The 14,859-nt window shown below is 39.3% G+C and overlaps 1 protein-coding gene across 1 annotated transcript in view; it reads right to left on the reverse strand.

Annotated features, from left to right (window-relative positions):
* The window catches only part of TMEM135 (transmembrane protein 135), a 178,667-nt gene that overhangs the window by 53,452 nt on the left and 110,356 nt on the right, over positions 1–14,859 (reverse strand). The window contains exon 6 of the mRNA XM_070944028.1: positions 14,563–14,609. Within this exon, the coding sequence (XP_070800129.1) occupies positions 14,563–14,609 (47 nt within the window). The remainder of the gene's footprint in view (positions 1–14,562; positions 14,610–14,859) is intronic.

A 14,859-nucleotide genomic window follows, 5' to 3' on the forward strand; every position in this document is an offset into this window, starting at 1 on the left:
ACTCGCCATCACTTGGTGATTGGCCCAAAGTCACCCAGCCAGCTTTAATGCCTAAGGTAGGACTAGTGTTGTGGTCCGCCAGCAGCCTGTGGAGCTGGCAAGCAGAGTCGGACAGTGAGGAGACTGGGGAGGAACATGGGCCAGTTCTGGAGTTTGGGGAAGGCTCAGACGAGGGCTCTGCGTCAGAGGCAGAGATGAGGCCAGGGCCATCTGGAATTATGTGATGCCTCCGGAGTCTCCAGAGTCTGACATCAGCGAGGCAGAGGAACAGGGGGAGCCTGTTCCCAGCGCGCACGTGCACAGAGCTGCCAGAAGGCAGGAACAGTTAAGAGAAAAGGGGCGACTTGAGAGTAAGGCTTGGAGATGATTGGCCCCTCCCATAAGACATAAAGGAGGAGCAAAGGCACCTGAGCCTTTTCAGGAAACAGCTTTGTTTGTGCTGGTTCGTTTAAATTCTGAAGTCTCCTAATGATTGGTCCAAATTCATTCAGCCAGTTTTCATGCCTAAGGCGTGACTAGAACTCACCATCTCCTGGTGACTGGTCCAAACTCACCCAGTTGGCTTTTATGCCTAAGGCAGGACTGGAACTCACAATTTAGTATTTTTGGTTTTGGTTGCAAAAACCGCATCCCATGTTCTCACTGAATGCAAATGCTGCAGTTATTTAAAGGCAGTGTTTGTGCTACTATTTTTGCAGGCTGCCCTCCTCCAACAAACTAAAAGATAATAAACATAATTAATAAACACAAACTTGAAACCTGACTGTGACTGTGACTGCATCTAACCACTGATCTAAGAGAAGTGAGCTATAATGAAGATTTGCCCGGCATCATAGACAGAATGTTAGTAACATCTTCCCTATGCACAAGGCATGGATTTTTGATGTTGTTGTTGTTGCTGTTGTTTACTTTGTCCAAACGTGAAATTGATTCTCTCTGAGTATAAACAATGGTCTGATATAGTTAGCATTTACCAGAGGTTAGGAACAGACTCCAACAGCTTCATCAGAATGACACACCAGATAGCACAACACAAGCGCCACTCTCGTTACAAGTCATCACGGCGCAAATACCAAAGGGGCAGGGCTTCCGTTGTAGTACTTCTGTTGTCATTTCTCTCTGGCGTTCTCCCTCTATGGCTGCCCACAAGAATTATGGACATTGGGTGACAAAATGCATATTTAAGAGGGATTCAAATCAAGATTTATTGCATCTATCTAAGGCTGCATGTTACCGTTTGAGAGGCGTGGTGAGAACATGAAAGTAGTATTTTCTGCTTAGCTTTTCAGGTTGAATTTGTGCTGCCTTAGAACTGGGCACTAAACTCAGGTATCTGTGCAGACACTCACTTCTGCAGAATGTTGTATGTTCCCTTTTCTAAACATATTCAGTATGATCATTTATTTGCAATCCACATGCACAAAGTATGAGTGAATGGAGTGGAGTGGAGTGGAGTGGAGTGGAGTGGAGTGGAGTGGAGTGGAGTGGAGTGGAATAGAATAGAATAGAATAGAATAGAATAGAATAGAATAGAATAGAATAGAATAGAATAGAATAGAATAGAATAGAATAGAATTCTTTATTGCCTGAGTGTGACAGGATACACTAGGAATTTGTCTCCGGTGCATAAGCTCTCAGTGTACATACAAGCAATATCTGAGCTTTTAATTTTTTCCTTTCAATTCCAGCAGTTTAGAAAAAGAAGCAGATCATGTTCTTACATTCCACAATTTCTGCCATTTCTTAAGAAAAACATTTTCACAGACTTTTTTTTTATTATTATTATTATTATTATTACTCTGCCTCCCTTAAAAAGCAAAACCTGCAACTGAGAAAGATGAGGCCAGATCAGGCCAAATACGGCTGTGATGCAGCTGTGAAGGGCCTACAGAACCAAATCCCAGAGTATACAGGGCCATAAAGCAGAAGTTTGGGGCCAACTATTCTTCAAGTTCCTTCCAACATTGCAAGCCTGATTTTGTACTCAAGTTATATTTGTCTTGTGAGAATTTCATCAGAGAGGACACATAAGCTAGGAAACAGCAGCATTCTTTGAAAGGGCTCCAAGGAGAATGATCAACAAGCTGAAATAACTTTTACCGACAATCTAAATCATAAACCCAGCTGAAAGCATCTCCGTGCTAGATTTTCCAGAAATATTTTTTAAAATAAGAGGCAGATGGGTTTAAAACTGAAGTGCCATAAAAATGTATATAATATGCTTCCATTCCATTCTATTAAGGTTTCTTTTTTTAAAAAAAAAAATGCACAGTAGCACTCACACGTTGTAAGAAAACAGCCTCTAAACGTCAATTGCTTTGATATTAGGGCCACCGCAGAGAAAGTGGAAGCTTATTAAATTAGAGGTTGCATAATAAAATGTTCCAAAAATGGATCTTGGCTTGGAAATATCAAAAGTGCTTCTCACTCACATAGCTGATGGAATTATTGGGGCAGTTAAATTTCATCCAGTTTCACTTCAGCAATCTTTGTGGTATTCTAAATTTATGTATGATGGTAAAAGGATACCTGCACACATTTTCACATTTTCAGCCTATCTTCTCACCACAGAAATGGCAAATAGCAGCAGACAAACTAAATGCACTGTCTAGGTCAGCGGTGGACAACTACGGCTCCTTTTACGACCTGTGAACTTCAACTCCCAGAATTCCTGAGCATCTGCCAAACAGCCAATCAAACAATCCAAAACCAGACCATGACTCGGAACAAACAACGCTAATTTCCCTTACACAGATGGTACTTAAAACCAAAGACCATGACTCGGTAATAACAGCCAATCAACAATCAGACCATGACTCAGAAGAAACAAATAATATCCACACTAACTTGCATCATATAAAGTATTTAAAGATCAGTGTTCTGACAGACGAGCACAATTCAGAGCACACTGACGATGTCTCCTCAAATGGTGACAAAACGTTTGCAACCCAAATTGCCAAGCTCAGAGCTCTCAAACCAGCCCAACCCAAGCTACTAAGGTTCAAACACATTTCAACTACCTTTCCTTTTTCTTATTAAATCCTAAAAATCTAATATCAAATGTATCTAATATCAAAGTATTTCTTGACTTCTTTCTAAAAAAAATTTTCAGCACAATATGATGAAAAGTACTATTGGTCTTTCATAGCTTTTAGTAACTGCAATTACTAGAGGCGTTTCATTAAAATTAACCCTGCTAATGTTATTTATTTTAGATGCAAAATAACTTCTACTTGTTATTTTTACATCGTTTTACTCTTTCCACTGATGCTGTTTCTTTGTTTCTTATAATCTTTTCTTTCTTTCCTACCTGGTTTCTCCCCAAAATAAGACATCCTCTGATAATAAGCCCAATCGGACTTTTGAGTGCATGGCAATAAGGCCAAGCACTTATTTCAGGGTTCAAAAAAAAATGTAAGACAGGGTCTTATTTTCGGGAAAACACAGTATAATTTCCCATTTATTTTATTTACATTCTATTTTTCTCTTCTATTTGCCCGGGTGTTTATATTTACTTAACGTATATCACATTGCTGATATTTTGAGGTGCGATCAGTTTGTTACCTTTTTAAAAAAATCAGCACAATCTCTTACACTACATGATAGCAATCTGACTATCAGCCATGATCTTAAAGGAACAAAGTTGATTCTTACAACACCCTAGGCCAAGAATTTTTTCACACTAGGTTTTCATAAAGGAAAGATTTTGTTGTACCAGTCTGGAAGAGAATACAACTTGAATAATTAAAATGCCCCTGGTAGAAGAAAAAAAAATGTGTTTAAAAAGTATCTGAATCAGTGGTGAAATCCAATTTTTTTTACTACCGGTTCTGTGAGGGTGGCTTGGTGGGCATGGCGTGGCTTGGTGGGCGTGGCAGGAGAAGGATACTGCAAAATCCCCATTCCCTCCCCACTCCTGCGGGAAGGATATTGCAAAATCTCCATTCCCACCCCATTCTGAGGCCAGCCAGAGGTGGTATTTGCCGGTTCTCCGAACTACTCAAAATTTCCGCTACTGATTCTCCAGAACCTGTCAGAACCTGCTGAATTTCACCCCCCTGGATCTGAATCTCTAAATCTTCCTTTTTGTTCCTTTTTTAAAAAGTAAGCATAAGTGTTCAGAGCTAAGTGGGAAAGGGGGGGGGGCTACAGAACATCTAGGGTGAAAGATGACTGTGTAGATATTGTGGTTTTGAAAACAAAAGAGGATAAAAGATTGTGTTACCTGAACCACAGGTTATTTGGTCCTATTTAACTGCTTTGGCTCATATTTCATTAAAACACTCCCTGCAAAAATTGTAGGACATGAGGATAAGGGAAAGAAAAGGAGGGGGGAATTACGCTATCATTAAAATATTTTATGAAATGGGACCCCAATCTCAAATTCCATTAGAATTATAAAAACTCATTAGTCAGAGAGCAAATCTGAAATGAGTAAAAACGAGAACTCATATTTACAAAAGTGGATTTGACTTTTTTCAGTCTCAGTCTCAAATGAGTCATCTTGGAATACGTTTTTAATATTTAACGTTAGCAAAACTGAAGATCCACATATTTAATTATAAACTACATAGTTAAGTTCCATATGCCCGGTTCTTTTTATATACTTATTTGCATACACTTATTTGCATACATTAGAAAGTAATCCTTAACAACTCCTTTCCATAGACAACTCTAGCTTTACACGTTCCTTTCCAAGGTTTAGTACAAATTCAGACACATCCACTGTGAATCACTGCTAAGGATTTATCACCATAGTAACTAATCTCACCTATTGTCCACGCAACTTAAGAAAATTGCTGGATGTCTTAAAGCGATGTTGCAATGGATCTGTATTAAGTACGTGTCATGAACAAAATGAAATATTTAGCCTATAAAATTTTTTACTGGAATCATTCAGCATATACAAGAAGCTGTCCAATTCTTTGGAGTCGATTCCAGAAAGGTGATTTGCTGTATACGTGGGAGGGAGCCAAGAGCACATCAGTTTGCAATTTTTAAAACAGCCGTATCTATGACTGGAATCACGTCAAAGCTTTAGGGTGCAGAAAAGGTATCTATGCTTTAAAGAGGTTCACACAGGTGCCAAGTTCATGTTGTCATGTCTTCCAAAACTCCAAGGATGGGTAAAGATGAAGCAAAAATATTTAGGACAAACCAGACAGGAAGTTAAGGTGCAGTATAGGTAATTCTCAACTTACAGCAATGGAGCTCAAAATTTCTTTTTGTTAAGTGAGACATATTGTTATGTGAGTTTTGCCTTCTTTTATGACCTTTCTTGCCACAGTTGTTAAGTGAATCACTGAAGTTACAGATTAAAGAGTTGGAAGGGACCTTGTGGGCCATCTAATCTAACCCCCACCACCCAAGCTGGAGACCCTACACCATTTCTGACAGATGGCAGTCCAGTCTCTTCTTGAAAGCCTCCAGTGATGAAGCTCCCACAACTTCCGAAGGCAACTTCTGTTCCACAGGTTGATTGTTCTCACTGTCGGAAAATTTCTCCGTATTTCCAGGTTGAATCTCTCCTTGTTCAGTTTCTATCCATTATTCCTTGTCTGACCTACAGGTGCCTTGGAAAACAGGTTAACCCTTTCCTTTCTGTGGCAGCCCCTCAAAGAAGTTGATAAGTTAGTAACCCGGTTGTTAAGTGAATCTGGCTTCCCCATTGACTTTGCTTGTCCGAAGGTCACAAAAGGTCATCACATGACCCCAGGATACTGAAACGATCATAAATATGAATCAATTAAGCCGCCCTGAGTCTCCGGAGAAGGGCGGCATATAAATCAAATTAAAAAAAAAAAAAAAAAATTGCCAAGTGTCTGAATTTTCATCACAGGACCTCAGTATCTTGGGGTCATAACTGTGAAAAATGGTTGTAAATCCCTTTTTCCAGTACTGTTGTAACTTTGAACAGCTCACTTACTTACTTACTTACTTACTTACTTACTTACTTACTTACTTACTTTATTTATTTATTTATTTATTTATTTATTTATTTATTTATTTATTTATTTATTTATTTATTTATTTTTATTTTTCATTCATTCATTCATTCATTCATTCATTCATTCATTCATTTATTTATCAATCAAATTTATATGCTGCCCTTCTCCCGTAGGACTCAGGGCGGCTCACAAAATAAAAACAACACAACAATCCAAGTGCTAAAATTAGTCAATTAAAAATCCCAGACAATTAAAAAACCTCGCAGCAGATCAGGGAATTTGCTGAAAAAGCCATGTCTTCAGCTCGGCGCGGAAAGTGCGGAGGTCAGGGGCCGTCCGGAGCCCGGTGGGTAACCCATTCCAGAGGGTCGGTGCAGCCACAGAGAACATATGAACTATGTATTCTTTATATATTACGGGAATAACTTTAATAACATAAGAATATTGCTTAATGCACTGTAAGCCGCCCTGAGTCTCCGGAGAAGGGCGGCATATAAATCAAATTAAAAAAAAAAAAAATATCACAATCAACCTTCTCATGGGTCTTAATACTCTCAGCAACCAGCCTAAAAAAATTCAACTCTTATTACAAACTCAGTTGGACATTTACGGCTCAGTTATCTGATAACCAATCAGGGCTTCCAGTTTGAAAGGCCAAAAGCTAACCATGAGTTTTTAGCACTATTGCCAGTGGCAGTCAGGAAAGCGGTTATCTCACTTCTTTTTTCTGCAAATTATATAAAAAACAACTTTGTGCACTTGGTGTCAGCAAAGAAGCTAAAATAGAAGCCCATGAATAAGATTTGGCATAATCTATTGATAAATGCAGTAGTAGTCAGTTTATTTATTGTGTTTATAACTAAGCAAAGTGCAAACATTAAACAGCAGTTGAAAAACAGTACATTACATTATAATATAATGTAACATAATATAAAAGACAAACATAAGATTAATCTCCCTATACAGGGATACAGCTAATATATATTATAACTGTATAAACTAATAGGTAAGAATTTAGTTTAAAGCAATTTCAGAAGGCCCCGTGAAAAAGAAATGTTTTAATGCTTATGTAATCTTTAAATGATTCAATTCAAACATAAACCGGATAGGACTCTTTTGCACAAAGCCAGATTACAAAAAGCTCTTTATTCTACAGCAGCTATTCTATCTTTGTACTACAAGTAAATGATGTTGACCCAATAATAAGGTCAACATGTTAAGGTACATGAGCCACCAGATGGTCTTACCACTACATGAGTATCCCAAATACAGATCATGATGTGTCAGTCTTATCATTGGTCTCTTTCTTGAATCCCATACAATTTAATCAGAGGTGGTATTCAGCCGGTTCGGACCAGTTCGGGCGAACCGGTGGTGGCTGCCCACGTGGACGCGATCCCGTCCTATATCGCTGTGTTTTTGATGCCATGTGCATGTACGGAGGGTGCGCGTGAGTGAATTGTCATGTTGTTTGACATTGCACACATGTGCGATGGCGCGTGTGAGCAAATTGCCATGTTTTGTGCCGCCGCACACGTGCATGGATGGCACGCATTCACATTTCCGGTGCTGGGCGAACCGGTTCCTACAGTATGTGAAGCCCAATTCTGAATTTAATGATTGCTGACAAACCAGTTAGGGGCAAAATAAGGAAAGACCATACCAGCCCCACTTTGGGAGAAGGGTCTTGAGGCCTCTAGCCTCAGATAAATTAACATTTCTAACTCTCTAGTCCCAGAGTAGACACACATAATAAAGAAGTAATATTCATAGCAAAATAAGGAAAGTAGAAAATAGTATGAACAGCAGTATATGGTACAGAAATCTATCGTTCCACACAAATGGGAAGACGCATAACTTTGAGGGGAAGGAAATGAAGAACATGATCAGGTGGAAAACAATATTCTCTTGTCTCACCCACATTCGGTTTTAGAGGGTGTGTGCACATCCACGCTGACATCCTGCTCACAGGTCCACATGGCACCATCCAGACATGAGTAAAACTGAATGGGGTCAACATATGTGGGGCAATCGAACTCAGAATACAAAATCAAAGTTATTAAAGGAAAAGTGTACAAAGAGAATAATAAGAGGGAGACTGGAGGAATGCCTATTGACAAGGGGAAAGATGAAGAAACAAGGCCATTCAGTGAAAGTTAGAACATTGTGTGAGATAAATAAGGTTCAAACCATTTAAATTGCTAAGGCAACTCAAACATGCTTGTAACATTCGGGGGTCCAAGATGGCAAAAGTTGCAGATAGAGCTAACCACAATTACACTGACGATAGGCACTAACAACACGAACCTGATGCAGACTCTACAGCAGAGGTGTCAAACTCGATTTCATTGAGGGCCGCATCAGGGTTGTGTTTAACCTCGGGGGGGGCAGGAGTGTGTGGCCAGGGTGGGCGTGGCCAGCTTGATGTCACTTGTGTCAGGGCGCCTGTGGTCCGAGCGCTTTGCCAGTGAAAACAGAGCTCAGGAGGCTCGCAAGCTGTGTTTTTACTGGCAGAGGCACAGCAAGCCAGTCTAAGCCTGCTTTTAAATTGGGTTTTAAATGTTTTAAATAAATTGGATGTTTTTAAATTTGTTTTTTGAGCCCAAATTATTTAATCTATTTTTAATAGCTTTTAACTTTTGTATGTTATTTGTATTTTTATCTTGGCTGTTCACCGCCCTGAGCCCTCTGGGAGTAGGGCGGTATATAAATATGATAAAATAAATAAATAAATAATAAATAAGCACCCCGTGGGCAGGATCCAACCCGCAGGCCTCGAGTTTGACACTCCTGCTCTATAGGTTATCTGACACGAAAACCCAAATGGAACAGATTCATTACAGTATCTATTGAAAGATGAAGTGCGAATTGAAAAGGAATTATTATTTCAAGGACTTGAAATAAAAAAAGGAAAGGAGAGACACTTGGCGGATATTAGGACAAACAAAAGGATCAAACGAAGACATCATTTTTAATGAAGATCACACATAAGCCTGTTTTCAGGAGTCGGATCCCTTCCCAAAATTGAAAGAAAACAGTTTACTGGCCTCGGACTAAAAAGAAGGAAAGAAGGGAGGCGGGATAAATGAAGGAAAGAGTGAAAAGGATCAGAATGAAGGACAGTGTTAGAAAGCCCAGTGATCACTTTGGCTACCTCTCTCTTTTATAAATTGGGGGGGGGAGATAATTCTGATAAATGCTAGCTAGAATTAGCAAACTATTAAAACTGAGCTTTGATACAAAAAATACAAAATAATTATCCAAACCAGCAGGCTTCAGCAAACGAGAACAGTTGGTAAAGGTGAAGATAGAAATGATGGAAAAGCAGTGAATGTCTTCGTGGGAGATTTCGCTTATTAAATTTTCCCTACTCCAGTCAAATCAAAATAGGCAGAGAGGTTGAGATTTGGAAAGATTGGATAGAGATAAATGTAATGGATCAAAAGAGATGAGACACGTATAAAACCTCCACATGGTTGAAAGCCATACTCTTCACTACATTCCTATGATATCAGTATTTAATGCTGCAGATATTCTCCAGCTTTGCCTCCAAGCAATCTTGTTTAATTTCCCACCAGACCTTCTAAAGCTTATTTCCAATATGGCTGGCCATCCCACTGCTTTACAGTCCCTGAAACCTCCTAGATAAACCTTCCTCATCCTGATGCCCTCCAGATGTGTTGGAAAGCACAGCCTCATCCTGGGTGGGGACCATGAAAATTGTAGTCCAACACATCTGGAGCACGTCAAGCTGGGGAAAGTTGTTTTAAAGGCATAAAATGGTGTTGCTACTAGATCTTGTGAATACATGGCTGGGGAAAGGGAGAGCAAAGGGTTTCCATAAGGTCTAAAAGATCCTTGGTGGGTGGGCTAGAGCACGAGTATTGTGAACTTGGCAACTGACAATTAAATCTGTTTTTAACATGCAGATTAAGCTCTGTAACTATTGATTTTGAATAACAAACCCAGAGAAGCAAAGTTGTTTCTGAGCTATATTTGCTGGTTGATTGAAAGACACTGCAGTCCAACGCAACTGGAAAACATCATATTGTGAAAGGTTGAACAAGGGTATCCAGGGAAAAGTTGGCTTGAACTTTGAAAAGCTGCAATTTTAGAATCTTTCAGCTGTTAAATGTTCCAATTTTGAAGATCTTGGGCCTGGTATAGTAGGATATTATGGAGCCAAGCAATTATTATTTCTTATTGGACGTAAGAAAGAAATCCAACTTCCAAGTTTAACCATATGAGGTACTCAACTTCCAAGGAAGAAATGGTGAACTGAAGACATCTCTACTTCAGAACCAACAACTTCAGTGGAATGAAGAGCTGGTAAACAGATGGGCCCTTCATAATTCCTCTCTGGAAAAGGAGATGACTTGAGATTGCCCACAAGTGCTCCACACAGTTACTCCTTGCAAGGAGACTGCAAAACAGTGGTAAGAAGTCATTTCTTTATATATTCCTTCTTTTTTTTTTACTATGTTCTTATTTGTTTTTTTCTTTTCTATTTTTCTTTCTATTTTGTTTTATCTGCACTTTCTATTTTTTTTTCTTTTCTTTTTGTACCTCAGAAGAGCTTTTTCTAGAGCACATTTTGAACAACTTGGACCTCATGGGAGGTTTCTTGGAGTTCTGTTTGAAGAAAGACTAAATTTGTGGAGCACCAGTTGTTGAAGAGACGACTGTAAACTGTACTCTGAAGAAGGGGCTGCTTATTTAGATTCTTTATTTAGATTCTTACTTAAAAACTGAAAAAAAATAATGGAGCACCCAGGAGAAACTGTTTTACTCTTTGTAGGGAACGAACCAGCTGATCACTACTAACACCACAACCTTTATTTCAAAGGTCATTTCAAAAAGGAGGGAATATTTAAATTGGATTGGTATTAAATGAAGGGGTAATGACTTACTATGAACGTGTGCTACTGTTTTATTTGTATCTACTTGTATATTTGTATTAGTTTTATAGTTTTGATACGGCCAAATGATTAAATCAATAAAGATTCTCTTCTCTTCTCTTCTCTTCTCTTCTCTTCTCTTCTCTTCTCTTCTCTTCTCTTCTCTTCTCTTCTCCTCCCCTCCCCTCCTCTCTTCTATTCTGTATTTTTTCTGCATTCTATTCTATTCTGTATTTTTTCTGCATCCTGTCCTGTCCTGTCCAGTCCAGTCCAGTCCAGTCCAGTCCAGTCCAGTCCAGTCCAGTCCAGTCCAATCCAATCCAATCCAATCCAATCCAATCCAATCCAATCCAATCCAATCCAATCCAATCCAATCCATGGCAGTTTGTGTGTTTTTATTTTAAAACAGAATAATAGAATTAGATTAGATTAGATTAGATTAGATTAGATTAGATTAGATTAGATTAGATTAGATTAGATTAGATTAGAACAGAACAGAACAGAACAGAACAGAACAGAACAGAACAGAACAGAACAGAATTCTTTATTGGCCAAGTGTGATTGGACACACAAGGAATTTGTCTTGGTGCATACGCTCTCAGTATACATAAAAGAAAAGATACATTTGTCAAGAATTATAAGGTACAACACTTTTTTTTTTAATTTGATTTATATGCCGCCCTTCTCCGGAGACTCAGGGCGGCTTACAGTGCGTTAAGCAATAGCCTTAATGATAGTCATAGGGAAACAAGCTCTCCTTACCTTATTACTTTTAAAGAATATACATTCCACATTAGATTATACATTATTGGTGCAATTTTTAATTTTCTGTTTTAGTTTTAATTAAAAAAAAAAAAGCTCATTTAAGCCATTCACCCGACTGCCTAAAGAGCAGTTTTAAAGTTGCATAATAAAGCGTTTAAAGCAAACAGACAGAAAGAGTTGCCAGAAGCCAAAGATCAAACGTCCAAGCAATGCAATCATCGTGACCAAGCCAAGTGAGAGGAAAGCAAGCCAAAGAAAAAGCAGACAGAATTATGACTGCTTTTCTTCTTCATGGATCCCATGAGTAGGTTTAGGAAAGGTTTACTCAATTTGCTTAACTTAGTTGCCAAAGTTTAGAAGGTCTTTTTTTTTTTTTTGTGCTCATCCCCACAAAAAGTCAACAATAGACAAATCCAGGAACAAAATCTCAAGGAAGGCCACTGGCTCACTGAAGTGATATAAACTAGGTTATGAATATAGCAATGTTCCAAAGGTTAGGCATTGCTACAGAAATGCAGCATGCCCAGGTCCCAACTGCAATGTGAAAGATAAGGAATATTAGCCAGTATCTAAACCGAGTTGATTCTGGAGAATATAGTCCTAGGTCTAAGAAAGTTTTCTAAATGTGTAGCATTATAAAGTTAAACCAACACTTTGACTTCTACTGAAAGCCTCTTGAAAGCCAATAACTGACACATAGCATTTGTGTCATGTGCTCTTGCAAAGTGTACTAGAATAGAATAACAGAGTTGGAAGGGACCTTGGAGGTCTTCTAGCCCAACCCCCTGCTCAGGCAGGAAACCCTACAGCACTTCAGACAAATGCTTATCCAACATCTTCTTCAAAACTTCCAGTGTTGGACCATTCACAACTTCTGGAGGCAAGTTGATCCTCTGATGATTTGTTCTCACTGTCAGGAAATTTCTCCTTAGTTCTAGGTTGCTTCTCTCCTTGATTAGTGTCCACCCGTTGCTTCTTGTCCTGCCCTCAGGAACTTTGGAGAATAGCTTGACTCCCACTTCTTTGTGGCAGCCCCTGAGATACTGGAAAACTGCTATCATGTCATCCCTATTCCAGACCCAATTCCAGCAAACATTCTTTATATGTTTTATTTATTTATTTATTTTATTTATTTTTCATATTTGTATACCGCCCTACTCCCGAAGGACTCAGGGCGGTGAACAGCCATAATAAATACAAATACATATAGAAGTTTTAGCCTGCAGTCCCCTAATCATCTTTATGGCTCTTCTCTGCACTCTTTCTAGAGTCTCCACATCTTTTTTACATCGTGGCGACCAAATAAGCTGACTTTGTAGAAACACTGCTTTTGGGGGGCCAAAAGCCTTAATAAGCAGGTATATACAAAAGAATGAAGGTTATTGCTATAAGTGCATTGTAAGCCGCCCTGAGTCTCCGGAGAAGGGCGGCATATAAATTGAACAAACAAACAAACAAACAAACAAACAAATAAATAATTGGCAAACCATACACAGGTGCAGTAAGTTAAAATACTCTCTATGGTGCAACAGTAGAAAGCCACCAGCAGTTTCTCATTCAGTTGTTGTTTCCTGAGAAGTCTCAGGTAGTATAATCTCTGCTGGGCCCTTTTGACCAGTGCTGCAATGTGAGTGTCCCAGGTATCCTGTCTTTATTAGTTTTACAAATAAACTCAAGCTGGTGAACATATCCAACATACCTTCCTCCTCTTATTTGCCCCAAAACAACAACCCTGTGAGGTGGGTTGGCTGAGAGAGAGTGACTGGTCCAAAGCAACCCAGCTGGCTTTCATGGCTAAAGCAGGCCTTGAATTCATGGTCTCCTGTTTTCTAACTTGGTGCCTTATCCACTAGACCAGAGTTCCCCAACCTTTCTGGAGCTGGATGGGGGGAGGGAGGGGCCTGAATAGGGGGGAGAGAGGGGCAAGGGCCTTTATATGTGCATGTGCAAGTGCAAATAGGGCCGTGAGCGCAGGCACAATGCAAATGAGGTGGTGACGGCAGCTCCTGTATGGTGACGGCAGCGCCTGTGTGGTAACAGTAGCACCTGTGCAGTGTTTGCGGTAGCGCCCATACGGTGCTCGCATCAGTAGAGCCAGCACAGCACTCATGGTGATGCTAGCAGGAATGGGGGGGGTGCGCGCATATGTATGCTGGGCAGCCAGTCATGCAGCCCAGTGGCCAACAGGCCACGTACTGGTACCATGTTTTCCCGAAAATAAGACCCTGTCTTACATTTTTTTGAACCCTGAAATAAGCTCTTGGCCTTATTGCCATGCACTCAAAAAGCCCAATTGGGCTTATTATCAGGGGATATCTTATTTTGGGGGAAACAGGGTACTGGGCCGTGGCCCACAGGTTAGGGACTCCTCCACTAGACCAAACTGGCTCTCATTGTTTTAATTCTCATTATTTTATTCTCAGGGTTAGAGCTTTCTCTTTTTTGCAGAAATTAAGTTAAGGGAAAAGAAACAGAATGCCTTTGTAAAATGCCACTCTCTGAAATGGAAGACCAATAAAAAAAATATTATTGTATGTATATCTATCACGGTACGCCATCACAATGTTTCTTTCTTCAGAGCATTTGTTTCCTGGCTGTCATGTTAAAATTAATAACCATAAGTGGTTTTGGAGCTAGGAATAGGTGGCTAAGGAACTGCAATAGTAGGAAATGGTCATATACAATGGATGTTTCATTGTTTTAAAAGCAAATGAATAACTAACTCCTTACTGGGCATTCTCCCAATGTTTCCTGAACTTTCTCGCACATGGTCTTATATAATATAATCCCAAGAAAATTAAATTTGCAATGAAATGTAACTATAATTCAGGAGTTTATTTTTTTTTCTTTCAGCATAAGAACTCCTTTGTTTGGGCGAAGATATAAAAGCACACCACTTTCCATTTCAAATAAACTTTTAACATAAAGTAAGAAAAGTATTGGCAACATACCTGAAAAAGAACATAAACAGGGCAGCTGTTACACAGAATAAAAGGACCTATAAAAAGGGGAAAAAAACATTATTTAGACAGCTAATCCCAATAAGTACTTCCAAACCAAGATCAGATTTCAGGAAGTTTTAAATAATTCAGAGACCTCATTAGGCACATTATAAAAAGTGAACTTTACAGTGAAAAGTGTCAATAACAAAGTTACAAAGAATGGAGGGGGGAGCCACATATTTTAGCCACATATTTGGGGGTGACAAGGCAGCCACTGGGGTTAGTCAACATGATTCTGTTTAAGCA

The sequence above is a fragment of the Pituophis catenifer genome, unplaced genomic scaffold, assembly GCF_029215685.1.
Source record: "Pituophis catenifer annectens isolate HBS135680 unplaced genomic scaffold, rPitCat1.0.hap2 SCAF_4, whole genome shotgun sequence".
Lineage (NCBI taxonomy): Eukaryota > Metazoa > Chordata > Lepidosauria > Squamata > Colubridae > Pituophis > Pituophis catenifer.